Source organism: Heliangelus exortis, chromosome 6 (genome assembly GCF_036169615.1).
Source record: "Heliangelus exortis chromosome 6, bHelExo1.hap1, whole genome shotgun sequence".
Classification (NCBI taxonomy): domain Eukaryota; kingdom Metazoa; phylum Chordata; class Aves; order Apodiformes; family Trochilidae; genus Heliangelus; species Heliangelus exortis.
Genome location: NC_092427.1, coordinates 2,406,820 through 2,433,715, shown reverse-complemented (window position 1 = coordinate 2,433,715; position 26,896 = coordinate 2,406,820). Strand labels below are relative to the sequence as shown.

The 26,896-nt window shown below is 41.3% G+C and overlaps 1 protein-coding gene across 2 annotated transcripts in view; it reads left to right on the top strand.

The window, feature by feature from the left end:
• Nucleotides 1-4,075: 4,075 nt before the first annotated feature.
• The window catches only part of ACVR2A (activin A receptor type 2A), a 66,286-nt gene continuing 43,465 nt past the window's right edge, over nucleotides 4,076-26,896 (top strand). The window contains exon 1 of one of the 2 annotated variants that reach the window (XM_071746393.1): nucleotides 4,076-6,011. In XM_071746393.1, the coding sequence (XP_071602494.1) occupies nucleotides 5,957-6,011 (55 nt within the window). In that variant the 5' untranslated portion in view covers nucleotides 4,076-5,956. The remainder of the gene's footprint in view (nucleotides 6,012-26,896) is intronic. The other variant, XM_071746392.1, reaches the window with a different exon arrangement.

Here is a 26,896-nt window from a genome sequence, read left to right as displayed (position 1 = left end):
AAAAAAAAAAAAAAAAAAGAGACATTGCTGGTTTTTAATTCCTCTCATTATTCCCTAGAAGGAAAGTTATATTTGTGCTGCCTCTAGGCAAAAGTACCATCCCACATGCACAAAAGAAGGAGACTAAGATCACATCCATTTCATCTTCCTGCTGCTCCTCCTGCACAGAAGCTCTCTGCAGATGCAGAAGTCCCTGATACTGAAGCTTCAGTGCTCATATGTCACAGCAAATGATTCATTAAAAATGCATAGACAGATTGATCTGTGAAGAGGGGGAAAAAAAAAATAAATCTGGAGTTTAAGGAGAAAGGAAAATAGAAGCAAAAGCCAAAAGGTAAGAAAGGGAAACACCCCCAAAATTCACAGGAGGAAGGCACAGAAAGAGACAGAGAGGAAGAAAGAGGAGACAGCAATTCTGTTGACATTTAATATCTTTACCTGGGATAAAACTCATCCTTTTACTAGCCATAAAAGCAACAGCCTAGAGAATGCCCAAAGCCCTTGAAGCATTTTGCATGAACTACCTCACAAAAATGGCAGGCAATTTCTGCTAAGGTCTGTACAATATTTGCACCAAACTACCTACTTTGTTTGCTGGGCTTTTTAAAAAATGTTAATTAGATGGGAACAAATCCCTGATGCAAATATAGACAGGTCTCTTGATATTGTGCTTATAATGACATAATCAAACCAATATTATGGTGCTGGTTTTGATTGTTTGTATCCCAAAAATGTACCTTTATTTGTTTCCCTCCATATGCTACATTAGGTAGCTCTGCAAAGGATGGGGGTGAAAACAGAGTGAAAAGAGCTTGTGGAGTGGCACTGAAGTCCAAAGAGGCTCCCTGATCCTGGTCACCAAGAGTCATCCTCATTCACATTCCATTTTCCATGCTCTCATTAGGCCTCAGATCTGGGAAGAGAGAAAGAGATCCTTCATCTGTGACTCCTCTGGTCCTGATAAACACATGACTGCCATGACCAACCCTACACTATGACTGGGTTTGTAATATTTACTGCATGGCCAGAAGGCTTTACTCTGCCAAAGGGATCCTGCAAGGAAAAAAAAAAAAATCTAAAAATCTAATCTACTTGTGTAAGAGACACCTCCTTACTATGACATTCATGCAAATGGTGTTATACAGATGACATACTATTCCATTTTTATTAAAAATACTTGGTAAAACATGACTGTGGACCCTAGTTACATTCTGTCAGTCAAAAAAATTAAGCCAAATACCTACAATGGGAGGTGTGTATATATATATATATATATATTCACACGCACACATACAATAGCAATATTTTTAGCTATAATTTCCTACTCATGTGGCAACATGATGAGCATTCTGAAGAAGCTGAGCCAAGTGAAAATACAACCTGCAGAACAGGTCACATTTAAATATTCTGCTATTGAAGAATATTAAAAACTACAGATTAAGTAGGAGTGTTGTAATCCTTACATTAATTAACGCTTGTAAATCATTCTGAAACACTTGGATAAAAGATGGCACAAAAAGTGTTGCCACATGTCTTTATGCTTCCAGATGCACACGATCCTGTGCATCTTGGATGTTTCAGATCATCAAAAATACAGTCAGTGGATGAATTTAGTGTTGCCAAGTGTTTGAACACAGCAAAGAAACACCAAGGATGTTACTCAATGTTACCAATGTTAGTCAGCTTTGACTTGGCTCTATATCCACATGTGAAACATCTTGCACAGATTATTCCTTCCAATCTAGTACCACCCAATATTTACATTACCAAAAACCTTAGGACTCTGTCATGAAATAGGATGAAAAGGAAGGTGTTAGGAATCTGGGAATCACCCAGCATATGTCTGTGGTGAGTGAACAACATAGTTTTCAGAGGATTTGGTACTTCTTGCTTATGCAAACACTGCCCTTGACAAAAATACAGCAATTAAAGTCCAGCATTAAGGTCCTCAGGCCTTCCCTCATTGATCTCCAGATCCCAGAGACAAATCTTTTGTGGTATCCATTTTTTAAAAAGCGTGGGGAGCTTCACCCAACTCACAAAGGAGGAGAACCACCATCTTTAAGGAGAATAATTTCAGTGAAAGCCTGTTTTATCTCAGGTGATAGAAAGTCCCACCAACACATTCATCTTCCCCAAAACGAGAGAGCACCAGAAATCACTCATCCTTTGGCTCTGTTGCCAACCGAGCACGTGTGCTGCTCCATACCCCACATCCTGGAGCAGAGATGGTTTGTACTGGTGCAGAGATGGTTTGTACTGGAGCAGAGATGGTTTGTACTGGAGCAGAGATGGTTTGTACTGGTGCAGAGATGGTTCATCCTGACCCTGCACAGCACCTCAGTGACCACCTCCAGCTATCTCACTACAAACCCAACACCTCAAGAGGCAGCCAAAGGACAGAACAACCATCAGAAGCTGAACTTCCTTGTGATTCGGAGGGGAGGTGAATCCAAGGTGCTGGAAGCAGAAGCCACCATGCGAGCACAGCACCCTGTTTGCACCAGAGTGCAAACTTAATTCACTACATTTGTCTCTACAACCACCTATGGAGGTGCTATACCCTTGGGAAGCAAGGCTATAAAATAGGATGGGGATGGGGTGGTGGCACCCATCACCCCAAGGAACCCCCCCAAGCCCTGCTCGGGCAGGGAGCACCCACGGCCTCTTTTTTTTGTTTTGTTTTGGTGGGGCAGAGGGCCGGGAAAGGCGCGTTTAACACCGCTGGTACTTTACAGCTTCACACCGGCTCTGAGGGAGGTTTTTGATCACCCCACATCCCCTCCAAAGGGACGCTCAGGGAGCTCCCGAACGCCCGGCACCAAGGTGGATTTATAACAAGGGGGTGGCGGGGGGTGGGAGGGACCGGGAGGCGCCAGCTCTCCTCCTCAGGCGCCGGCAGGCCCGGGAGCAGCGAGCAGGTGCCGGCGGGCGGACCGGGACCGGACCCGACCCGTCCCTCACACCTGCCGGTGCGGCGTGAGCCAGCAGCGCTTCCCCCGCGTTGACAGAGGAGAGAGAAACCAACACACACGCACATACACACAGTGCACACACACACAGAAACCAACACACACACGCACATACACACAGTACACACACACAGAGAAACCAACACACACACGCACATACACACAGTACACACACACAGAGAAACCAACACACACACACTCACACACACACATACAAAATACACACAGAGAAACCAACACACACACACAAACCAACACACACACACAAACCAACACACACAGCATACACGCACACACCACACATTAAGATTCACAGTCATACACACACCACACATTCACACAGATTCAGATTCATACACACACCACACACTCACAACACACACACCACACACATTCACAGATTCAGATTCATACACACAACACACTCATTCACACACAACACACACACGTTCACACACAGATTCATACACACACCACACACACACAACACACATTCACACACATTACACACAACACACGTTCACACACACAACAAACACATAACACACGTTCACACACACATTCACTTTCACACACTCACCACACAGACACTCACACACACATTCACACACACACACACACACACACACACACACACACACACACACACACACACACACACGCACACACACACGCACTCCTCCCCGACCTCCGCTCTTTGCGAAGCCGAGCGGGATAACCTCGACCGGGGTGGGGCAAAGGGGCAGCGGCCGAAAGCGGAGCACCGGGGCCCGGGGGGGGGGAGGGGGGTGAGAAGGCAGAGAGCGGGACCGCGCCCAGGGGTGGGGAGCGGGAAGGAGAGAAGGAAGGAAGGAAGGAGGAAAAGAGGGAGAGGGGTGGGGGGGGATCGCGGGTCAGGTAGGGGCGGGGGAGGGAGTGGGAAAGAGGAGGGGGGGGGGGGTGAATGGGGGGGAGATAGGGAGCGCGCGCGCGCTGCCCCGCCCCGTTCGGGCTGAGGGAGGGGAGGTGGGCGGGGCCTCGTCTGAGGAGCTGCGCGGTGATTGGCCCGGGCGGCTGTCAATCACGGGGACGCGCGAGGGGCTGCCGTGATTGTGGGGAAGGAGGGGGGAGGAGGAGGAGAGGAAACAAAAACAATCGCCCGGGCGCCGCCATCTTGGGTCCGTTCTCCACGCCACCCAAGTGAATGGGTAGATATGAAATTACCACAGGGGAGCAGCAGCAACAGCAGGGTACGGAGGGCTGTTCCGAGCTGCCGGCTGGACTCGGGAGACTCTAGAGACGGCTCCTGTCGTCGCCGCCGCCCAGAGAAAAAAACCGGCTTGGGCCTTTTCTCCTCGCCAACCCCTAAACTGCACTCCTGGAGGGACAAAGTTGGTCTCAGCCGCGTTGCCTCCGCCGCCCGGGAGACGAGAGAGTTGAGTTCAGCGGCGGCTTCCTCGGAGCCGGGAGTGAGCCGGGGTCAGAGTTAGGGGAGAGGGTGACGAGGGGATTCCTCCCCCCTCCGCCCTCTGGCCGGGGCCCGCCTGGTGCGTTGTGTGGGAGGCACCAAGGAAAGACAGCCGGAGCTCAGCAGGCTTTTCCTTTCCACCCCTGCTATTTCTTATTCCTTTCTCCTAAAAGGAAAAAAAAGAAAGAAAGGAAAAAAAAGAAAAAAAGAAAAAAAAAAAGGCAAGAAGTGGATTGTCTGGGGGGCCTGGGGGGTGGGGGGGGGAAGACGGGACCGTCTGGGGTCTGCGTTTGAAACGGCAGCGGGGGTGAGGCGAGGAAGAAAGGTGTCCGTGAGGAGTTGGGAGAGGAGTGTGCATCAAACAGAAGAGGCAGAAGCTGTTTCCACGGGAGGAAGAATCCTGCAGCCGGCCAAGCCAGCACGGAGGCGGCCACCGCATCCTCCCTGCGCCCGCACCCTCGCTCGCCTCCTCCTTCCCGAAGGAGCTGAATTCTCCTGGAAGCACGGCAGGCAAGGAAGGAAGGATTTGCCACAAAGAATATATCACCCTCCTCCCCAGCGGCTGGATACTGCATTTTTTTTTTTTTTTTTTAAATTTTTTTTTCCTCCTTTCAGTCCCTCTTCTGTGTTTAAATACCAAATATAGCCTCTTGGGGGGGAGGGGATGGAAATCTCTTAGAAGAATTTGAAATCTTGCTGGGATTCGGGAGTGCGGGTGTTGCACGGCCCGGGAGAAGGACCGAGGGAGAAGGGGAGATGTGCGGCTTTCCCTGACTGAGATATTCCGCTTTCGGGAAGCCCGAAGGTTTGTTTGTTGATCGGTCTGTTGTTTCTCCTCTTTTCCTCTTCTGGGTAACACTAAATCCCTCAGCATTATTCAAAACAGAAAACCCGAAGTGTTCCCACGTGTAGCTGGGGGCTTTCTAATTTTTTAAGGTAGTTTTCATCAAGAAACGGACAAAACCCTCCCTTCACCCGGAGGCTTCTTGAGGTTTGAGACTGAAATGGAGCTGTTTTTCTCCCAAACACTACATGCTGTTTAAAAGGAGCCCGGACGAAAAACCATCATCTTTCCTGATCTCGATACGACTCTCCCATCCTCGGCACCCACGAGGGATGCTTGAAGGAGCTTGATGTGGAAAAGCAAAGTTGGAGTGTCCTTAGAGACTTCGTCGTGTCCAGCGGCTTAATCGTGGACTTTGTTGTGTTGTTTTTTTTTTTTAAAGTGGATTCGTAGCATACTTTTATGAATTAAATATTGCCCCCGTTTGTACAGAAGCCAAATGACACGTGTGTTTTGAAACACGGTTCCAAATATATCCATCCCTCAACCCGGATTCTCGCTAGAAATAGCCGGAGGGAGATCGTCAGTGTCTAAAGAAATCTGATTTTACTCTTCTATGAACTTTTAGCTGCTGCAGAAATGTTGCAACAGATTGCTTTATAAACGATTCAGCAAGACAGGAGATTTTCCAGCTTGCAGGACCTAGGAAACTGGATACTTAAACTCACTTAAATGTTTTAACAGCATTGGAAAATGGGAGCTGCTACTAAGTTGGCGTTCGCTGTTTTTCTTATCTCTTGTTCTTCAGGTAAGTCAATGTTTTTGATTTGGTGGCTTTAAACGTGTGAGGCTTTGGGCTCAGCACTTGAAAGCTTGAGGAAACTTTGCCGATTAGTGTGAATCTTCCTTTTTTTTTTTTTTTTTTTTTTTTTCTTTCTTTTCAGATGGCTTCTGTTTGGGGGGGTGGCAGTGACTGGAAAGTCAGAAGCTGTTTTCATGGTTATTCTTAAAAACACAAAACCACATATAACGCCAGCACATCAGACTCGTGTGGTGCTGGGATTTCAGATCAGTTGCCCTGGAACAAATGTGGACATAAAACCACCTAGTGTCACATGTAGTATTTTGGCAGTGCAATTATTAGGATTTCATGGGGTGTGTGTGTGTGTTTGTTGTTTTTTCTTTAACAAGAGTAACTCAGCTGAAATACTCTTACCTTCAATTAAATCTCTTGTTCCGGACCACTCTCAGGTGAATGGCAGCCTTCATTAATGCTTCATTAGCCTAGAATAGGTACTGCTCTGAAGTACTAGCATTAGCTCGTCCTGTAATGAGAGCGAGGGGTGTGTGCATCTCTAGCTGTAGCCACAGATTTAGGCTGAAAAGGCGAACTTTCCGTTTCTAAACAATAATTTGTATTTTACTCCCCAGTGCGTCACTGCCTTGTGGTGCGAAACAAAACATAAAGCTACTTTTTTTTTTCTTTTTTTTTTTTTTTTTTTCCCTTTTCTTTAAAACAGCTGAAGTTTAAAACGCCAGTTCCTGGGGTTCTTAGAAGCCAGCGGGGTGTGAGGACTTCCCCAGGCTTCTCTAGGAGGCAAATGGCTATGGAAGCAACCAGTGGTTGGGAGAACTGTTGGTATATTTCTGCTGGAAACTCCCATCCGTCTCATTAAAAAAAACCAAAAAAAAAAAACCTAATTGCGAGCTCTGCGTTGGATCTAAGATTGGTTTACATGCTTTGAGCTTTCCCGTGGATGTAGCAGTCTCTGTGTAGGTTTAGATGCACTTCTTGGGTTTCTTGCTGGGTGTAGTGGTGTTATCAGTCTGAAAGCTGGCAGAGAAATGCTCAGCTTTACTGTGTAAGCGGTGTAAGGCAGTAATGAGATCCGTGTAACAATGCTTTTTAAAATCTCGGCGTTATAATGCAGAGGATTTTGCTGAAGAGGACCTTTTCTTGCGGTTAGTAAATGGATAGTCTAGTCTTGTGTCTGTAGCGGTATCGATCAGTTCCGTGTGCGCTAAATGTGCTGTGAAATGGCGAGCGCTGCCAGAAATAAACTACAGGAAAAAAAAAAAAATCCTTTCTCTTTTAACCAGAGAGTGAACAGAGCAGGTTAAGGACAGACAGAGGTGTTGGTATGGTTTTTGGTTTTGTTTTTTTGTTTGTTGTTTTTTTTCCGATTTTGGGTTGAGTTACTTTTGTGGGGTTTTTTAGGTGTACTATTTATTCTTCTCTTGAAACAAAACACTATTTCTTCTGGCAGTTTTGCCTCGCAGTGGAAAACCTTTCTTTCACCTTTTCCTGATACCTTGTTTTTCAGTTATTCGAAGACTATTCCTCTTAATTCAGGAACATTTTCTATAGGGAAACGCTTCCCCCCTCTGTCACTGACAGTTTCTGAAAGACTGTGTGCCATCTGCTCTTCATGTCTGTCTCCCTTCTCTGTAAGATCCTTTAGCCTGGAGCACAGAACGGTGATCTTGTTGACATTACCTATCCTGCTCATTAAAAAGCACGGTTAAGCAACAAAAGCCTTCTTTTCTTTAGCATTTCTTACTCAGGTTTGACCTGGTAAGGCGAAACGAGTGTTCCTTTTTCTTGTGAAGATAGAATTAATCTTTGCTTAAATGAGCAGGAAACTGGCTGCGATTCGGACTGCTTCTCATGTTAATGACATTGTTTTGGTGGTTATTCCAGTATTACACAGAAAGTGTTCCGGTGTTTAACAATTATGAAACTATTTTCTACTCACCCAGAATTCTAGAGTATCTGCGAGGTCTAAAATAAATACATTTACCAGTAAGCTTTTGTTTTTATCATCGAAATTACAGGATTATGTCAGCTTTTAGCACAAAGTGCAGGCATTTTGTTAAGTGGTGTTTCTTCTCTTCACTGTGACTTGTTTTGGTTTAAAATCATACCTGACCAAAACTCTATCATCATCAGATATAGTTTCCTTTCTATTTTATAGTTTGAAAGTCCACCCAGGATATGTATTTGAGAATACTGGCTGTGGTTAAAGAAATCCTAGAGTTTAGGTGTAAAGGGGTCTGGTTTGTTTTTCTCCAGTATACAGCCACTCTCAATGTGTGTCAGGGGGTGGGGGTGTTGGTTTTCTGTATTATTAGTTCACTTTTATATACATTTATTTTCTGTTCACGTAGCCATTTAACACGTGTTCTTTAAATAGGTGAAAATGTGGTAGGTCTTTCCTACATGGTGGGTGTGGAAGTGCTCTTTAGGTTGAAGGTGTTTTATTTTGCTATGTGTAAATTGCTGTATGAAATCCTGTAAAGGTTCTTCAGTTCGTTAAGTATTTCCAGGGAACTTAATATCTGTGCTAAGGGTGTGAAAATATTTCCCCTTTCTGACTAAGATATTTGTAAAAGAGCATCTGTGTTGAGTAAAAGTGGGTGTAGGTTTTCACCCATTTGTACTAATTTGAGAAAATAAAATGAATACTTATTAACTAAACATGGAAGCTGGGGTCGAGGTTTTCCATGTACCCTATAATATACTTTTAATCTAAATCTATGTTCATTTTTGATTTAACAAAGATACTGAAGTAATAATAATGTACAATTGAATGTGCTTCTCCTATTGGTAAGGCAACATTGCTTGCAAAAAAAAAAAAAAAAAAAAAGTAAAATAGCAAATAGGTTGTTCAAATCAAAGGACACATCTCTTCTCTCTTTAGGTGTTATTTGTTCTCCCTTCCAGAAAGGATTGTGGCTCTCTGTCCTCAAGTTTTCATGATTGCTGAGTTACACTTGGAGATTTCAGGAGCAGAGACTCTGTACTTCATAGTTTTCTGTTATGTTTCAGAATATATGATTCAGGCAGCTGAAGATGTGGGAGGTTTTGAAGTAGTGGATTATCTTCAAGCAGAATCTTCTGTTCTGGGTGCTGTAGTTTTTAACGTTTTGTGGTTTCTTTTGTTACTGGTATGCTCCTTATCTCTCAAACCATCATTTCTTCTCTTCCCAACTACTGGCACGCTCTTTGGTACCTGAGGGTCCATCATCAAACCAGTTCTGCAGCTTTTGGTCTCTTGAGGTGGGACGAGACTCATTTTTTCTAAACTCACTTAAGCCTCAGTTCATGCTAAAAATCACCAAAGCAAGAGAACAAATCTTTGTCTTTTTCTCTTGATGCTAGATCATTCTCAAGCCATTCAGAAGGTCTTGAGTAGTTTTGCTAAGGGAAATGGTATGAGAAAGGTACCGTTGGAGTTGGATTTTCACTGCATGGGAAACATTCTTTGATTTTTAATTTTTTCTTCTCCTATCTTACACTGAATTAGGGAAAAGAGTCCTTTTTTTTCTCCCACCCAGAAAAATACAGGTAGAACTGTAAAGCTGAAGATGTGGAATGGTCAGGTGTTCTGAAGGATTTGAGGGGGGGTGGGAAGAGACTTCTTTTTTTCTATTTTACTAGTGTAACTTTTACTAGTAATTTTACTAGTGTAACTTTTTTTTTTAAACTGTCCTTTCATTATTAGTTGCATAGCACCTGAAAATCCCACCAGAGGTCTAGGAGTATTCTTTGTGAGGTTGTCTCTGATAATAGGTTCTCTGCAATCTTTCCATGATTGAGGTTGAACTCTAATCTATTGCACAGACAGAGCAATAAAACACTTCAGACTTAGCACTACTTTTAAAGTAAAACCCTGCTCGAGATTTTTTTTTCTTCATAAGAGTGTATATTTTCGTGTGAAGTGGGTTGTCAGTTGTCAATACCCCAGCACTCTTGATGTTGCTGTGGAGAGCAGGACTTGAAAACCTACTTTTAATTTTGTTTTCAAGCATAGGTATGTTTATATCAAGGTAAATGTTACGTAGATGTAAACGTTGTGCAGTTTACAAAGTTTAATGGTGCCAGGTTGATGTTACAACTTGGATTACAGATCAAAATTCTGTTAGCAAGTCTATGTCATCTGTTAATGTTTAACTACTACTCTGGGTTGTGAGGAGCAGCTGTATTGGGCTAATGAAATGCTAGAACATATAAGTGGAGTTCTAGTAGAACTTTGTCTCTGGACTGATGCTGCTGTCATGGGTTTATTTATGTCTGCCCCTCAGACAAACCTGTTCTCATAGAAAGAGATTTTAAAAGTTTGTTTTCAAATATTGGATGCTATGTAGGGTGGCAGGGGGAGATGTTCTTGTGAAGGGAAAGCTGTTTTCTGCTTTGTGGGGATGGAAGAAGGCAATTATTGGTGTCATGAATAATAGCTTTAAGCTGGTTTTAATGGAGAGTATTTCAATGCCATTTCTTTTTCCCCTCATGTTTCTAGAATTGGGAGGCAAAAGTCCTTAGGTGATGGGTTTAGATTTTTTGCAAATTAGGGTAAACAAGTATCTTTTGTTTTTCTTTCACACAACTATAGAGATTGGTTTTGTCATACCATCAGTTTCAGGTAGGGGATAACAGCCCAACTGTTAACACCATGTTTTTCATTCTTACTGATACTGTCTTCCAACCTTTTCACACTTTTAACCACATGTGCCTTTCAGCTTCTGAAGTTTCATTCTCTTTGGCAATGAAATATTTCAAATCATCATTATCAAGTTTATCTTTGTAGTGCCTGGAATCTCTTAAAAGATGACAGTAACATTTTCTTGATTCACAGAGGTATAATGGACACAAGATGCAGATGTAGTCTTTTGGAAACCTTTTCTTTGGAGCTAAGATGCAGAAGTCCTGGGTGCTCACCCTTGGGAAATCATCTGGAGAACAATCATTGTAACATGGGCTGTAGAAAGATAAAGGTTGACAAGGAATCTGATTGTGGAAGAGATTCCTTGGTGGAGGGGAGAGCATTTCCACCACTTAGTTAACAGAGAGCAGATTAATGCAAATGTCTGCTTTAGCTGGTTGGTAGAATACATGGTCTGTTAGCTATCTGATGTTCCTGAAAATGAGAACTCTTTAAAAAGATCAAGAAAATTACGAATTTTACAGCCAAGTTCTTGTGTGATGAAATTTTAATGTGTTTTTGTTGCCTTGGTGCTTAAAATTCAGCACATCTTATTTCCTGTTATTTCCATATGGAAATTGAAGTGTTATTGGATGCCAATGACTTTGTGGCATCTTATCTTCTCTCCCCTATACTGTCTGCGTGGTGGTGGAGGTTTTTTTTTTCTTAAAATCAGTTTGTGACTACTGTGCCAAACAGCAGAGCATATTTAGGCTTAATCCCACAGAAAATTAATGTTTACCACCATATTGTTTACCTTGCATGTCTTTGTGGCTAAGAATCCCAAATGTACATTAAATACTTCAAATATGTCAGTTCTTGATGGAAAGAGATCAGAGAAGAGTTTATCCACTGCAGTAATTTCTGCTAAAGCACCATTCCTTAATCGTTTCACAGTGAAGTAACCCTTGAAGAGAAAGGTCAATATTCATGGCTATCTTCTGCATTTCCTAGGTAAAGCTCTAACTGAAAGCAAGAAAGTCTGGCTGGGATAAAAAACCCAGACAATTTACCTGCTAACTGGAGGCATAAATCTTTGGTTATGTGGTTAGAGGTATTTGAAAAACACTTGGAAATGAGGGAAGTGTTTGTGGGAAGACGACCTGTTCCTGCAGCCTGTTGTTGGGATGGGATCTGCTGAGGCTGGGTATTAAAGGTGTGAAGTATTTTTTTGTACCCACCTCTCCTTAGGTGCTGTCCCAAGAAACTGTTTTGTTTTTTTGGTTTTTTTTTTTATAGGTCAGTGAAAGAATGTACCTTCTGTTTGTGTTCTTTCTTAACTTCTGTTCTGCAATTCTCCCAAATAATTCCCATTTTTAGGTTGGCAGTCAAAGAAGGATGAGCAGGATGGTAACCTTTGCCTCTGTTTTTGTAGCTTTCTTTGTGGTGGCTCTCCTAAAGAACTGTTCTGGTCCTGGGAGACACTTTTTTATGGAGACAAGTGTCACAGTTACACCTGCATTGCTGCCAGCAAAGGTGGCAGCTGTGTAACCTAACATCTTGGTGACTTCCCAGTGTGGCAGTGGAAGAACAGGAATGCTTTTGCAGATTGCCTGCTCAATGTTTCATTGTTTGCTGAGGGTAAATTAAATGTTATTGAGTTCTAAAGAGCTGCTTTAGTACTGGTATTCTGCTGGTATTTCTGGTTAAATAAGTGCAAGAGAATCTGTTCCAATCAGGGTTCAGAGTCAGTCCAATATTGTAATTTCAGCATAATTTTTGAGTTATTCACTGAAAAGGCTTGTTAGTAACTACTTTGACTTGGCCTTCATGTGATGTTGAGTACCTTTAGTTGGCAAGAATGATACATGTTGAAGTAATTTAAATAGCTAGGTACCACCTATGAGATTCCTTATTCTGCTAAGGTACAATGTCTGTTTTTAAGGATTTATCTGAAACTAATTAGATAGTAATTAAATTCAAAATGCTGAAATCAGAATGTAACTCAAACCAAACCTCTCTGTACTCTTAACTGCAATGGGCATGTAAGAAATGCCTAAGTAGATTTTTTTGCTTTTATAACTGATTACATTAGTGAATTGAACTGACTGAAAGGCAAGATACTCAGGAACAATCAAGCTTTTACAAGTGCTAGATCTTAGCTAAAGCAAAAAATTGAGAATATTTCTCTTTTTAGTTTTTTTGTTTTCTGAACTTTGAGACAGTTACCAACTGAGCTGAAATGAAGAAAATGAGCATTATGTTTTGCATTTACAAATGGTAGGTATTGCTTTCTGATCTCCTTTGGCTGTTCTCACAGTTGGGAAGATTCCACTGTCCCTGTAGTGATGACAGCAAATGAGTCAAGTTTTACTCTTTTAATTGTTATCATTAGCACAGTTGAAAGCTAATACCAGAAGGGTGACTTAAGAATACAGCTTTATTTAAATGTTTGGTTTACAGAAAGTAGCCATATATTATTGGTAAAAACAAGGAATCTGTCTTGCTCAGAATTTTGTTGTGTTTCTACAGCTTTTACTCTGTGTCTTCCACTCCCAAGTGGAGTGTTCAGTCAATCACAGAATCACAGAATTCTGTGATTCTCTGAGTGTGTTCAGTGTGTTGTCATCTCACCAGAAAGGAGTTTGCCTTTTGTAAGTGGAGCTGCAAAGGTTTTTTGTGCAGATCAACTTTTTAAGCTGGCTGCTGCACCCATCCTTTTTAGAAATGGAGAAGGGAAAAAGTGGTCAGAAGCATTTAGGGTATTGTTTCAGTATTTTCTGAAAGATGCCAGGCTTTTTAAGAGTTGCCGTGTGGTTTTTATTCTGGACAAAAAGGAAAGGGGTAAGGCAGCTCAGTGGTTTTCCTTTAATTTTTTTAAAGATCAACTGTAGGCCTGCAGAATGTTTTAGTGATGGTGTGTGGCTGGTTTGTTTTGTTGGTTTGGGGTTGCTTTTTTTTTTACTGTTACCAAACTTCTTAGCAAAATGAGGCTGCAGAGTGAACACAAATAGCTGTTAACTGCTAGTGCAGTCCTGATGCTGTTTCAGCTTGTGCCAAGTGGTGTCTGAAGAGATGACACGAGATGCAGGCAGTGTGAGGGGTAGTGCAGGCAGGGGGCCAGTGCCAGGAGGCAGCCCAGGGAAGGCTGGAGCAGGATTCCTGCAGCTTCAGCACTTCAGTGTGCCCTCATCTCCTGTCTGAGAGCAGGGGGTATGTACCATCACAGGGCTGTGAAAGCATTAGGATGATTGACACTGGGCTGCTGCTTAGCTTTGGCATTATTCTGCATGTCCAGACTGAAAAACTGCCCCACTTAAAAGAGAAATCAACCAAACCAACCTTTATCCTGCTTTGCGGCCAGAAGAACATCCTGTGAGCACCCCAGAAGGAGCCATGAGGGTGACATCTGTGGTCAGGTGCTACATAGAATCAAAGAATTGGCTGGGTTGGAAGGGACCTCAGAGATCATCAAGTCCAACCCTTGATCCACTCCTGCTGCAGTTACTAGACCATGGCACTGAGTGCCACATCCAGGCTCTCTGTGATGGTTGTGCTCAGTCTGACACATAAGGGCCAGTCCCTGAACCTGATCTGCAGTATAACGACATGTTTTGAAGATGCCTGCTTCATGTTTAAAGATTATTTCTATTTTAGATGAATATTGAAGGTTTGGATGCAGCAACAGTGCAGTTGGTGCCTACTGTAATCTTGCAGTCTGCCTGGTTGTTTTTTTTTTTGGTTTTTTTGTTTTGTTTGGGTGGGGTTTTTTGTGTTTTTTTTTTTTTTTTTTGGTTTTTTTTTTTTTGTTTGTTTGTTTTGTTTTTTTTTGGGGGGGGGGTGTCAAGTCATAATAATGACTCTGAATGGAAATGGTAGTTTCATATCTGAAATTACCTTTTCAAACCAGAGAAGCATAGCTTCAGTTGGGTCACCAGGTGATCTCCAGCATCATGCTCAGAGTAGTGTTATTGTCCAGGTTTTTTTCAGTCTTCCTGCTTTTTTCAGACTTCGTGCTTCTCCTTGATGCTTTTCAGGAGGGTCCTGAGGTCTGACTCCTCCAGTCTGTGTAGGTGATTCTGCCTGCATTTCATCAGCCTCCTTCCTTTTGGTGCCTTCCAAACTGGTGATTTAGAGATATGGTTTTTTTGTAACTGAAGCTGTAATAGCATGACCTTATTTTTTCAGGTTCAGAGCTCTTATCTAGATAACACTAATCTCTGGTCTTTAAATACTGCCTAAACGATCATGGTGATCTTTATTCTGTCAGCTGTATTTTGAATGCCTGGATTTCAATACCAATGTGTAATTTGAAATTTAATCCGTTTTTTAAAGCTATTTTGAAGTACAACCAGTCATTTTAGCAAGCCTTCCAACATGAAAAACTGTTTCCTTCTAGGAATCTTGGAAAAGATGCACATGAACAGGGACATGGTTTAATTTTGTTGTTCAGTTATGGTGTTAAGTGTATGAGACAAAATTAAACTTTGCAGTAAGAAACTGTTAATTTTAGAAATTTTTGGTGGTGTTTTTCAGGAGAGGGTACAGATAGTTCTCTAGCTCATAGCAGTTACATGATAGAAGAGTTTAAATATTTTTGTGTTTCAGGTTGAAAAACATTTAGGCTGTGAAAGCTGCAAAAATTTCAGATTACCCACAGTTATTTGGATTACTGTGCTTTTTATATTAAATTAGATTGTGTTTATCACTTATAAAGCTACTTTAGAAGTAGCATAGGGAAGACCACTGATTTAGTATTTTCATTTTAACTCGAATTTTTGAAAGGTTCTGTTTTGCCAATTATCTCTAGGCATAATTGTATTTCATTAGATAAAACACAAAGCCTGTTAAAGCTTGTCTTAAATACCTTTTAAAATATAGTTTGATTAGAGGTCATTTAGCTTCAGGTTGTGTCACATACTGGAGGGGACAGACCTGAACAAATTAAGCCTCATCTTGGCCCATTTGGAATAATAAAAATCAGTAGTGAGATCTTAATTAGTGTCTATCTCCCATAAATGTACTAAGAGCAAGATCTGGAAACACAGATAATTTGTTAAAAAGGTTATTTAAAACCTTGGGGTTTATGTAAATGTTGAGTAAATTTTACAGTTTGGTGAAACATCTGGTTACAATTTTGGAAGGAGAATGGCTCTTGATAGAGTGGGATGAGCCTTTGAGCTGGCAGTTGATGAAGATTTTCTACAACCTTGCTTTGCCAAATTATTTCTTCTGAAATTTAGTTGTCTCAGAAGTGTTTTTTCTCACCTTTATAAATATTTTGGTGTTAGAAGCTCTTTCAAGGTGAAGCTGAGGAATGGTATCTGTAGAAAATGTATGGGTGTGGGGTTTTTTTGCAGTCCCTTTGGTCCAAGTACCAAGAACTTGGTGAAAGAAGTGTCCTAAAGCACCAACTCATACAGGCAAAATCTTCCCAGCTGAGTTCTAGTATGAAAGAGGCCAGAGACAAGATCCCAGTTCTTCATAGAAAGGAGTAGAAATGTGTGTGTGGTTTTGATGGACTTTGAAGATGTGTACCTGGTGACGTGTGTTCTGGCAGAGCTTCAGCTGGCCATCTCCACTCTTCTCCCCACTGTCTTCCAGCCAAAGTCAGCCCAACATTGTTTCTAGGAAAGAATTGTTTGCAGCCTCAGTGCTTGTTTGAGGAATCCATTGTCCAAGCATGGACTTGACCCATTTGCACCATGCAGTGGGTTGAAAGCTTTGGTATGTTCCTAATAAACTGCAAAATCCTTGTTGCAGGTAACAGGTTGAGTGTCTTGCATGTGTCAGGTTTTGCTTGGCTGATGCTATCATTAGACAGGATATTTGAGCAGAGAAAGTAATTCTGAAACAGGTTTAGTAATAAAGTTTTAGAAGTATGCTGTTCAGGGCAGCTTGTCCTTCAGTAATCAGAACCAGGGGTGTTTTCTTCACACAAGTCCTTGGTTCTCCAGGTGGTTGAAATGTATGTATGGTGAGTGAAGTCTTTCCTTTCCTCAAGCAGCTTTGAAGTGTCATTATTTCAGATTCCTGTTGTATGGCACTTTCAGATTATATTTCTGTCTTTAAGCTTTCTTCTCTGTTTGACATGGTGTGAAGACTTCACAAAATATCCATAATACAAAAATAGTGCTCTTTCAGTGTTGGTGTCTTGTAGCACTGTCAGCTTTGATTTATGTAGAGTGTTGAATGAAAACTGATTGAAGAACTGGGAGACTGACAGTTCCTCTTCCCTGCATCTTCTTCCTCATCCACATACCCACTTCGTGGTGAAGTTCATGAAGTTGGTTCAGCCCTTGTGGCTGGGCTGATTCAGTTTGCTAAACCAATAGAAGTATAATTTCAAGTAACAGCTTTTTGTAAGCTGTGTCAAACGAGAGGAGTTGGGTTAAGAGGTGATAGGAGGAGGGGAAAATTTGTGGTACTCAAAATTTTAACTGCAATCTAGAAACTTTCTGAGCAGACAGGTGTAACACTGCAAATGCTCTGGAGAAATTTAGATCTAAGCAGAAAATAGAGACCACTCACAGAGAAAGGATGGGGAAGGATTCCCACCTGCCCAGGCTGAGAGGACTCCAGCTCATGAGCATCTTCCAGTTTCCAGGGGAGCGTGTAAGAACCAGGCTGCTTATCAGGGACCTGTCATGGTGTCACCATCAGAAATCTGAGTGTCTGTAAGCCTGATGAGCAAGCTGGTAGAACCAGGGCAGTCAGGAGTGTGGAGCACTTCAAGTCATTGAATCCTTAAAAGCTGTAAAGCAGGGAGATCTATGAGGAGATCCTATGAGGAGAGGCTGAGGGAGCTGGGGGTGTTGAGGCTGGAGAAGAGGAGGCTCAGGGGAGACCTCATCACTCTCTCCAACTCCCTGAAAGGAGGTTGGAGCCAGGGGGGGGTTGGGCTCTTTTCCCAGGCAACTCTCAGCAAGACAAGAGGGCACAAGAGGTCTCAAGTTGTGCCAGGGGAGGTTTAGGTTGGCCATTAGAAAGAATTTCTTTCTGGAGAGGGTGATCAGCCATTGGAATGGGCTGCCCAGGGAAGGGGTGGATTCTCCATCCCTGGAGATATTTCAAAAGAGCCTGGATGTGGCACTCAGTGCCATGGGCTGGGAACCACGGGGGGAGTGGATCAAGGGTTGGACTTGATGAGCTCTGAGGTCCCTTCCAACCCAGCCAATTCTATGATTCTGTCTTCCAGACTGCAGGACACACTTCCTGAAAGAAAAGGTGTGGTAATTGGAGCTCAGCTGCTAACCCAGTCTTTAGGAAAACCTTCCCAAACCCATCAGCCTTTTGTTACACTCCAGTGTGAAGCAAGCCTTAGGCTTTTCTTAAGTTTTGTTCAGATGTCAGGTTGCTTTTAACCTCCCCTGACTCTCCATGAGGACTGCTTCTATGTTAGAAACCAAGTGTGGGCAGCAAGAGGCAGAGGTGTGTCCATCTCCATGTGAAAACACAACTAGAAGTCCAGATCAGTTTGAGAAGCATGGAGGAATGAATCTCTTCTTAGGTGTTACATGAATCTTGTCACCTTTCTATTTCTTCCCAGCAGTGATCTTCCCCTTAGCCCAAAATCTCCCTTCCTCTTAAGGGGAAGCAAGAAGTTAATGTTACAAGACCCAGGCTGCAGCATCCCATTCCTTTGTCTCCTTCCAGTTAACCATGATGCAGAAGTTGCTTTCTGCTTAAAGTCCCCAAAAAGCAGAGACCCAAATCTGCATTGTTTTTTTTTCTGTTCACCTTCCCTCTGGTGGGGCTGTTTGTTCTTCTCCTGGGAGCATTATGTTCCTTTCTTACTTAGCTTTGTCAGCACACCTTTCTGTTTACCTCAACAAAATCTCCAGTCCCCAAAAAGTGTTGGTTTATTTGTTGCTGGAGCAGTTTTTTTTTCCTGGTCTTCTGGAAACAGAAGTGTCTTGTGAAGTCTGGTAAATTCTAGATGAAGGAGGAGATAATGGCAGTAAAAGCAGAGAGACAGAGAAGGCACTGGTGAGGCTTCTGGCTCTCAGGCTCTTCAGAGCTTTTTTCCAAACAGATTCAGAACATTACATGCAGAAGGCACATTACTCCTTTGTGTTAGACTAGTCTTAAGCCAGCTTGGCACATTGGGACAGCTTATTTCTGCAAGAAAGGAGGCAGAGTCCTGGTGGGATTGATGTGGGCTGCTGTAGAACTGCAGGCACAGAGAGGCTGAGGCAAATGGAAGGGAATGACTGTCAAACCCCTGGTCAGATGATCTTCAGCCCCTCGTGGAATCTTGCTGCTCTGAGGCTGACAAAGGAATTGAAGCCTGGGCTCCCTCTTCCCAACTGCTGAGCTTTCACACAAAAAGCTTTTATACAGCATTTCCAGTAGCTGCCTCCTACTGAAGTGGGAGCTCTTCAGGATGTGCATTCCTCAAAAAAAAAAAAAAAAAAAGGGGGGGGGGGGGTTATGGCCTCAAGCCTGGGAAGGATGGACTGGATGAAGGCATCAGATTTGCCTGCTGTGGGCAGTAGTCTGGAAATTTAACTTGTGCTGGCAGGACCTTCTGTGCTTGCTCTTGGTTCCTCACTGATTTGCTTAGGGCAGCTCTGTGCTTAGGAGTCCTGTATTTCACCACTGACTGTACAAGGGTCTTGTACCTAAGTTCACAGCATTCCCAGTCTTAAATAATAAACCATAAATATACCCATAAATAATGCTGTAGGCAAAGAAACAATGCAAGAGAAGAAACAAAGGCAGTTGGGATGTTACATCCCCCGTAATTTTAGGACATTCCTGTTAAGTATATTCAGGATGAAGGTAGGTGTCAGTCTCTCCTTCAGTTTATTTTTGCAAGGAAGCTTTTGTTACAAGGAAACCAGGCTGGAAAAGCAGAGGATTCCTTGTATTGTCTCTGGAACATCAGTGTTGCTGCTCCTGGTAGGATAGAATAAACCACTCCTGAGAGTGCTACACAGGAGAGCTGAGTCACTGGTACTCTTTGGCTACTGATTTACCAAATATCTCTTGGCTGTGTTGACTACATGTAGATAATCATTGTCCTGAAAGGAAAAAAAACAAACCCAAAATAAAACACAAACATTTTTTGTCCTCATTTGAAAAGGCTATTCTGCTATTGACCTTAGTGATACAGCTTTTTATATACTCAATTAAATACTCATTGACTGCTTCAGAAGAAGCACCTTGAACAGGCAAAACATGAGGATTTCCCCAGAAGTTTGTTTTGTTGTTTTTTATTTTGTATTTTGTTTTTTTTCAATTCTGAAGCTTTGTTCTGGACTGCCAGGAGAATTTATTGCTGTATAAATTCCTCACTTGTGACAAGAGAAACACCTGTTTCTGCCTGAGCAGAAGCACTTCTCCATCAAACACAACATCTGGCAGTAGAAGCTCTTAAACTTCTGCTTATGACTTCCCTCTCTGAATAAGATACTGCAAATACAACTTTGGAAATTCTCTTGAAAGAGATGAAATCATCAGTGCAGTGGAGCTGGCTGGCTGGCTTAAAAAAAATACAGCACTAGAAATACACATTCATCCTGTCCATTACCTTAATACCTGCAGAGGCTTTGTTTTACTGTTAAAAAAACATTGGTTTGGATGTATTTTTGTTTGCTTTTCAATAGCTAGGAATAGAAAGTTACATATGGACACACATAATCTAAACTAAAAGTAAACAACTTGAAATCCACTCAGTTGTTTTTTGATGCCTTAGAAGTGTCCCAAGAACTCCCAAGCAGCAGACTGGAGGATTCAGCTTTTAAGCATTGGGCTCTTGTAAATCAGGTTGGGAATTTGAAGTTAATACCCTGGATACAAGTCCTTGGCAGTAATTTCTCCATCTCAGTCCATGCCAACACACCACCTCTGTTTGGTAACTACAGGAATGCCTTTAGGGATGCTTTTGGGGTTGAGTACCTTGGTATCTTGTTTTTCCTTCCTGTTCAGCCTGCTGGCCAGCTGCTTCACATCAAATCCAGTGACAGTGATTGATGAAGGGGACTTGAAACAGATAAAGTACATTTACTAATGATGGGTAATTAAACTGTAGAACTCGCTGTTTCAGAACATGTGGAAATAAAAAATTGTCTTACAGATGGACAAATTCAGGGAGGGTAGTTTGCTTAAAAGTGCTTAAACTTGGTCTGGATGGAACCTCCAGGTCAAATCATTCCTGATTGCTGAATAATCCTGCCAAAAGCTTAGTCAAACCTGCAGTAATGTCTGGTGGTTTTGAAATAAAGGGAAGAAAGGGAAGAAATTATCAATGAAATTATAAGTTCTGATGAAAATTAGGCAAACCTGCTGTTTTTTCCTGCCACCTTAATACCAGAAGGCTTCAGAACAGTTTGTGAAAGGTAACTTTGAGCTCATTTCATTGCTTCCAAACAGGAGGAAAAGTTTTAGCTCACTATTTGGAATTTTGGTGTGCCTCCTCTCTTAGAGGAGGCATCATTAGAGGCTTTCTCCTTGCATTCCAGATTCCTTTTCTTTTCACCCCCATCTTGTGTACCTCCTGCTGGACAGGGAGAGGTCCCTCCCCTCCCTGGGACATCATCTCCACCACTGCCCTTGTGCTGGACCCAGCAGTTGTGTGGCAGGCAGGAGGGAGCCGACTCAGCACTTCCAGTCCTGTGCAAAGTTCACTTTGCTCCCATTTACCATATGGTTTTGAAAAGTTAAACTGTAGCTCGTGTTGTAGTTGTGATTATTCTGTACCTCCTTTCTTTTGCATAGTCCTCAAAGGTTTTTTAGGGCAGGAAGGTGATTAAGGGGGTGCAAGTAAGGCAGGTTCTGCCCAGTTCCAGCTGTGGTGGTAGGTTCAGAGCAAACACTGGGTGGTTAATCTGCCTCCCTGAGTTTGCACTTATCAGTTCTGGGCAGGGTTAATGGCTGAATTCTCCTCAGACTCTGCCTCTTGGAAGCATACAGTGTCAGCATATTCTGTGTAATTTACTTTAAGCTTGCTTATTCTGGGTGACTTCAGTCACACTGGCAGTGAAGACATTGCAAATGATCCAGGCTAATCCAAACTAAGTGTCCTGGGTTCTTCTTAAATTGTTTTGAATCTTTATCATCAAGGTTGCTTGAGTGAAATAGATAAAAGCTAATTTATGTATAATAGTCCAGTCTGTGACTTGTACTCCTCATCCCAGTATAGATATTTTTCCCCTGGTCATAAGAATGGCACATTTTAGAACTTCTGGTTCAGAAATCTGGTTTTCTCATTACCTCACCTTGGTCATCAGTGCTCTGCAAAGATTCTTCATCCAGTGTGCAGGTATTGAGGTGGATTCTGGTGCCAGCTTTGTTGATGCAGAGCTGCCTAGGCTGGTCTTACTTTCCAAAATGCTGTGGAACAAGAAACTCAAGGTAATTACTCAGCATTAACCCATGGTACAGTCCCTGAAGAGAGACTTCTTTGTCTCTGCCTTACCTGCCTCCATGTACAGTGGGTGGAATGCTGGTTCTCAGGAATCCTGTGAGAAAGTGGCATAATTGGAAGCAACCATGGAACTTCTGCCATGGTTTAAGGTCTAGACTGGGAAGTTGTGGGGAATTGATGCTTAGTAGAGAACAGCATTAATAGGCGGAATTATAGATGAAGCTTTTTTGTAGGTTTGGGTGCAATGTAACAGGAAAATTGTTGTTTTCCTCTCCTAGTGAAAGTGTCTGGGATTTTGATAATTTCTTAGGAGTGCTGTTGAAGGCATCTTAGCAGATAACCTGCTCTCTGAAAAAAGGCAGTGGAGTCTGCTTCTGGTGGTCTTTGTCCTCTTGCCCTCAATAGGCAGGAGAGATTGGTATCATTGTCTGGGCAGAGGGAGTATGGATGGGAAACACATTTAAGGAACTCTATTTGAGCCTTATTGGTGTGGAACTTGGCATTATAATCATCAAATTTAAGACTGTTACCTTGTCCAAGTGTGGAGAGGATTTTAAAAGTAGAAACAGCATTCATGTTCTGGCTTACAGGGTGCTCTTGAACGAGAAGAATAAGGCTAAAATCATCCTAATGTGCCATCAGATTTTCAGGTCAATAGATGTCACTTTAATTGCTATCTAAATTTAGAAGACAAATTAACTTCTGGTAGCAAGTGCAGTACCTGAAAGCTTTTATTTGTGGTGTTGTTTTCTTCTGTCTCATGTATCTGTGGACCTCAGGATTTTTACTCCCAGCTTGATGAGAAGTGTCAAAACCCAGGTTGTCTTTCTGTAGCCACAATGCTGTTTCTCCTAGGCTCTGTGGTTTATTCCTTATTCAACAAAAAAAAAAAAGGGCAAGCAGAACAGTAATTTTTGTGAGAGTGAAGCTAGCTCTTCTAGGTGAATTTGTAAGACAGCATTTGCATACATGAGATTCTTGTAGTGATCTGTAGTTCTTTTATGGCAGGCTCCTTAGGTGGAAGAGGTGTAATATTTTACATAAATACCTCCATGTGCAGCTGCACTCTTCAGTTTCTTTTCAGAAACTTTCAAAGGCTAAAATGTCCTTAACATTTCTAGTGATACCTATTAGTGGCATGGATATATATTAATTTTTACATGGAAAAAAGCCTAAACACAGATAATAATTGAAGTTTATATAGCTGCAGTGTGAGAGAAACTGAATTTTGTTTCCCTTCAATGAAACAGGGACTGTTTTAGTCTGAGACAATATTCCCGTGGCATGGGGTGAGGTTATTGCTGAAAGATGTCTGTTAGGAAGCTTTGACTTAAAAAGTGAAGTTGACAAACTGGAAAGGATTCAGAAAAAAAGAGTAATATTTTTGTCTACAAATCTTGTGCCATTGAGGGGCTAAGAAACCTCAGCTGTGTTTAAGAAACACCACAATGACTGGCAAGGCTCCACAGTGAGGAGGGCTCTCTGCCCTCAAAGTTGTTAGAAAGTATAAATATTAAGAATTTTCAGTGAATCCTGATAAAGGTGAGATTATAGATGGTGTCCATTTTTAACTGAGGAATATCAAATGGAAATATTGGATTATCAGAAACCTTGACCTGGCTGCTGTGCTTCATGAGATTTCCTGTGGGATGTGGGGCTGTTCAAAAAGTTGAGCTTGATGCAGAAGTTACTGATTGCAGTTCTTTGCTCTTGTGGGTTTAAATTGTAAATTTTCACAGCTGTTGCCTCAGGTTTGGAAGATGATGGATTGTGTGTGGGTGTGTCCCTGTCTCTCCCAGGCTCCTGATGAAGGGAAGATGACATGAAAGTTCTGGCAGAAGGGAAAACTTTAATGCAAGACACTTAGTAAAAGAAATTAAATAATTGCTAGTGGTATACAAAATCATAAGTGAGAACAGACCTACGTGTAAACAGAAGGAACAAATGTACACAAGGAATAGATTATTTTTGTAATAAAGGAGACATATTAAATCATGTAGGTATTCTGCATATATATATATGCACCACCATTTCAATTTTTAATTTCTTTTAAAATTGTAGCAGCAAGCTACATTTATAATAGGAAAAAAGAAATTAAAAAGAAGCTGTTTATTTTCTCAAGTAATTTCTAAAGCTAGTTTAAGAAAACTGTACCTTTATTGCTGCCTTCTAAGTTAGTCTTAAATGCAGAGGAGCAAATCAGAACTTAATTCAGTAGAGAATTCCCATTTTATACCAGCAGTGCAAAAATAAATTCCTGTTCATTAGATTTCCTTACAGATGCTTTCTTCTGTCCTGTATGTTCCCAAATCCTTTATCTAAGGAGTATTTGAAATAGACTAAGGTAGTTTTCAAGTCAGTGTACCAGCTTTGCAATCAGTGATAAATATCTAATTTAAAAATAATTAAAAATGCATGCCAGATAGATAAAGTGTGTGATTTTTTTAAATTATTTTTTTTTTAAAGTAAAAGTTGTTTCTGCTTGCTTAGGAGGTGATAAGATTGTGGACTAAATGTGATTAATGTTCTTTGCAGATGTTGCTTTATATGCTTAGGCTTTCAGAAGTAAAGCAGTCTAGACTGTCTGTCTGCATTCTCCTATAGCTTTCATCTTGATTAAAACTGGTTGTATTACATTTATCATCTTCCTTTCTTGAATGCCAGAAATTATCTTAACTGGTTTTTTGTATGTATATATGTTTATATAGAAAGATACTGAGAATCTGCTTTGACGACTGCAGAAATTACACAAGAAGCAAAAAAAAAAAAAAGAAAAAAAAATCAGTAATTTGTATCTTAAACCTTAAAACTATCGTTTGGCTTCCTTTAGATACAGCAGATGTTATTCAAAATGTGAAATTCATAGGGAGTGAATCAGGTGGAGTTTTCCCTGCTGTTGGATATACATCCACAGATAGGTGGTGGTTTCTTTGATCTTCCTGCTGCAGTCATCTGTATTCCTGTTTTGTCTGATATCAGGGATCTGGTGATACCTCCTTCATTCAGCTAAACCAAGGCTCTTCTTCCTCACCTTCCTCACCCTGCAGCTCAGGGGGATTGAATGGGGCTGCTTCAGACTGAGAAAAAGGACCAAGCACAGCAGTGGGACACAGAGTACCTCAGGAGAGGAAATTGTGTGGTGGGCAAGTGCCCACTGTGTGGGAGATGAAAAGGTCTGAAAGCAGTGAGATTCCCAAATCTTTGTCTTGGTATTAAAAAAAAAATAAATCTTAAATTCTTCACTGCTTTGGGGGATGGTCAGTTCCCCACATATGTGCCCTCACTACAACTAGAATGATTTTTTCTTTTTTTTTCCCCCAGTATTTGGAATAACCAGATTTTCTTTCATTTATTTACCAACTGAAGATTTTCTAGGACTGTTTTGAGAACTTAATATATTTTGTGGGAAAGTTTCAAGCAAAGGGAATCCTCTCAATGCTTACAAACTGTTTGATGTCAGTAAAACATTTTGGAAGTTCCACTAGATATTTAAGTAGGTGAGGTTTATGTTCTGTTCTGACTTCTGTTGGTGCCACAAGTGAATGCTTTGTGCAAGTCTCTTGTTAGAGTTGTTGATGATGAAATGTTTTTAGCTTCTAGACCACAGTGGTGTCTTAAATCCAAGTTTGGGAACATGACTGTGTACTCCCCAAGTATACTTAAAGGATGGAGAAATAACAAGAAGTTAAATACTACTTAACTCTCATAAAACACTCGTAAATCCATGGTAGGAAGCAGCAAGTTCTGTGTTGCTCTGTGCTTTGCCATTGCCTTTATTTTTTTTAGAGTCCTTAACTTCACAATGCTAAGAACTGATTTTTCCTATGCTTTGACAATAATGAATTGTGATGTGGTTTGTTTTTTTTTTTAATTTTTAAGATTTAATTCCGCAACAGCAACAAAAAATTAATTTTATAGCATGGTTATCATTATGGAGATCTGTAATTTTGCCTGAATGTTGACAGACCTATCAGGGGAAAATTAATTAAAAGATTTGAATACAAGCCTCACACAGTAAATCTGGATTTCCCCCTGCTTTAAAAACATCACCCAGTGTGGACCTGATGTACTGGCTGAACCAGAGCTGCCATTCTAAATGTAGATATTCAGTAGCTGAGAGTTGTGTAGGGCTCTCTCACATAAACCTGGCATTCCTGAGAGTAATTTCTTAATAAAATGATGGTAAATTATCTAAGTTCTTTGAATTAGCATATGGAAAAGTTAACACTGGAAGTGTTCTGCAACCTTTTATAAAACTGGGTTTTTAAGGCTTTCCTGTGAAATTAAATGAAGCAAAAGTGGCTCAATTGAACAATTTGAGACTGTTTTTTTCATTGATTTGCATGCTATAAACTTCTTGAGATAGTTGAGGTTTGTTCTATGTCAGATGTGGGCTATACAATCAGGGTATGTAGTACCAAAGTTCAGCTTGATCATGTGTTTATAAACATGTGATTTGCTGAAAACAAACAAACAAAAAAAATCCAGTAGCAGTAAGTTTCTAGTGTGGTTTTGAATCCTTTTCCTAACAGACACACAGTGAAGCAGGGTCCTGTTGACTTCAGTTTTGTTAAACCTGAATGATTCTTAAAGGAGAATTTAATTTGATATATTATTTGTTACATGTTCAGCTGTTTAAAGCATTTAAAGCATCCACTGAATCATCATACGTAGTTATAATTCTAGAAATAATACTGAGTTCTAAAAGGTATTTTTCACTTCAAAATATTACACATTGTAGATTGGCATAAAATTTTTGTTACTCATGCATAACCACAAGTAAGAATATTTTGGTCTTTTTTTTCCTTAGTGGGACTTTTGTCAGTATGTTTTTTAATGTTAGTGTCAGTATACTTTTTAATGTTAATATATGCATCTTCCAGATACTTTTATTTGTCC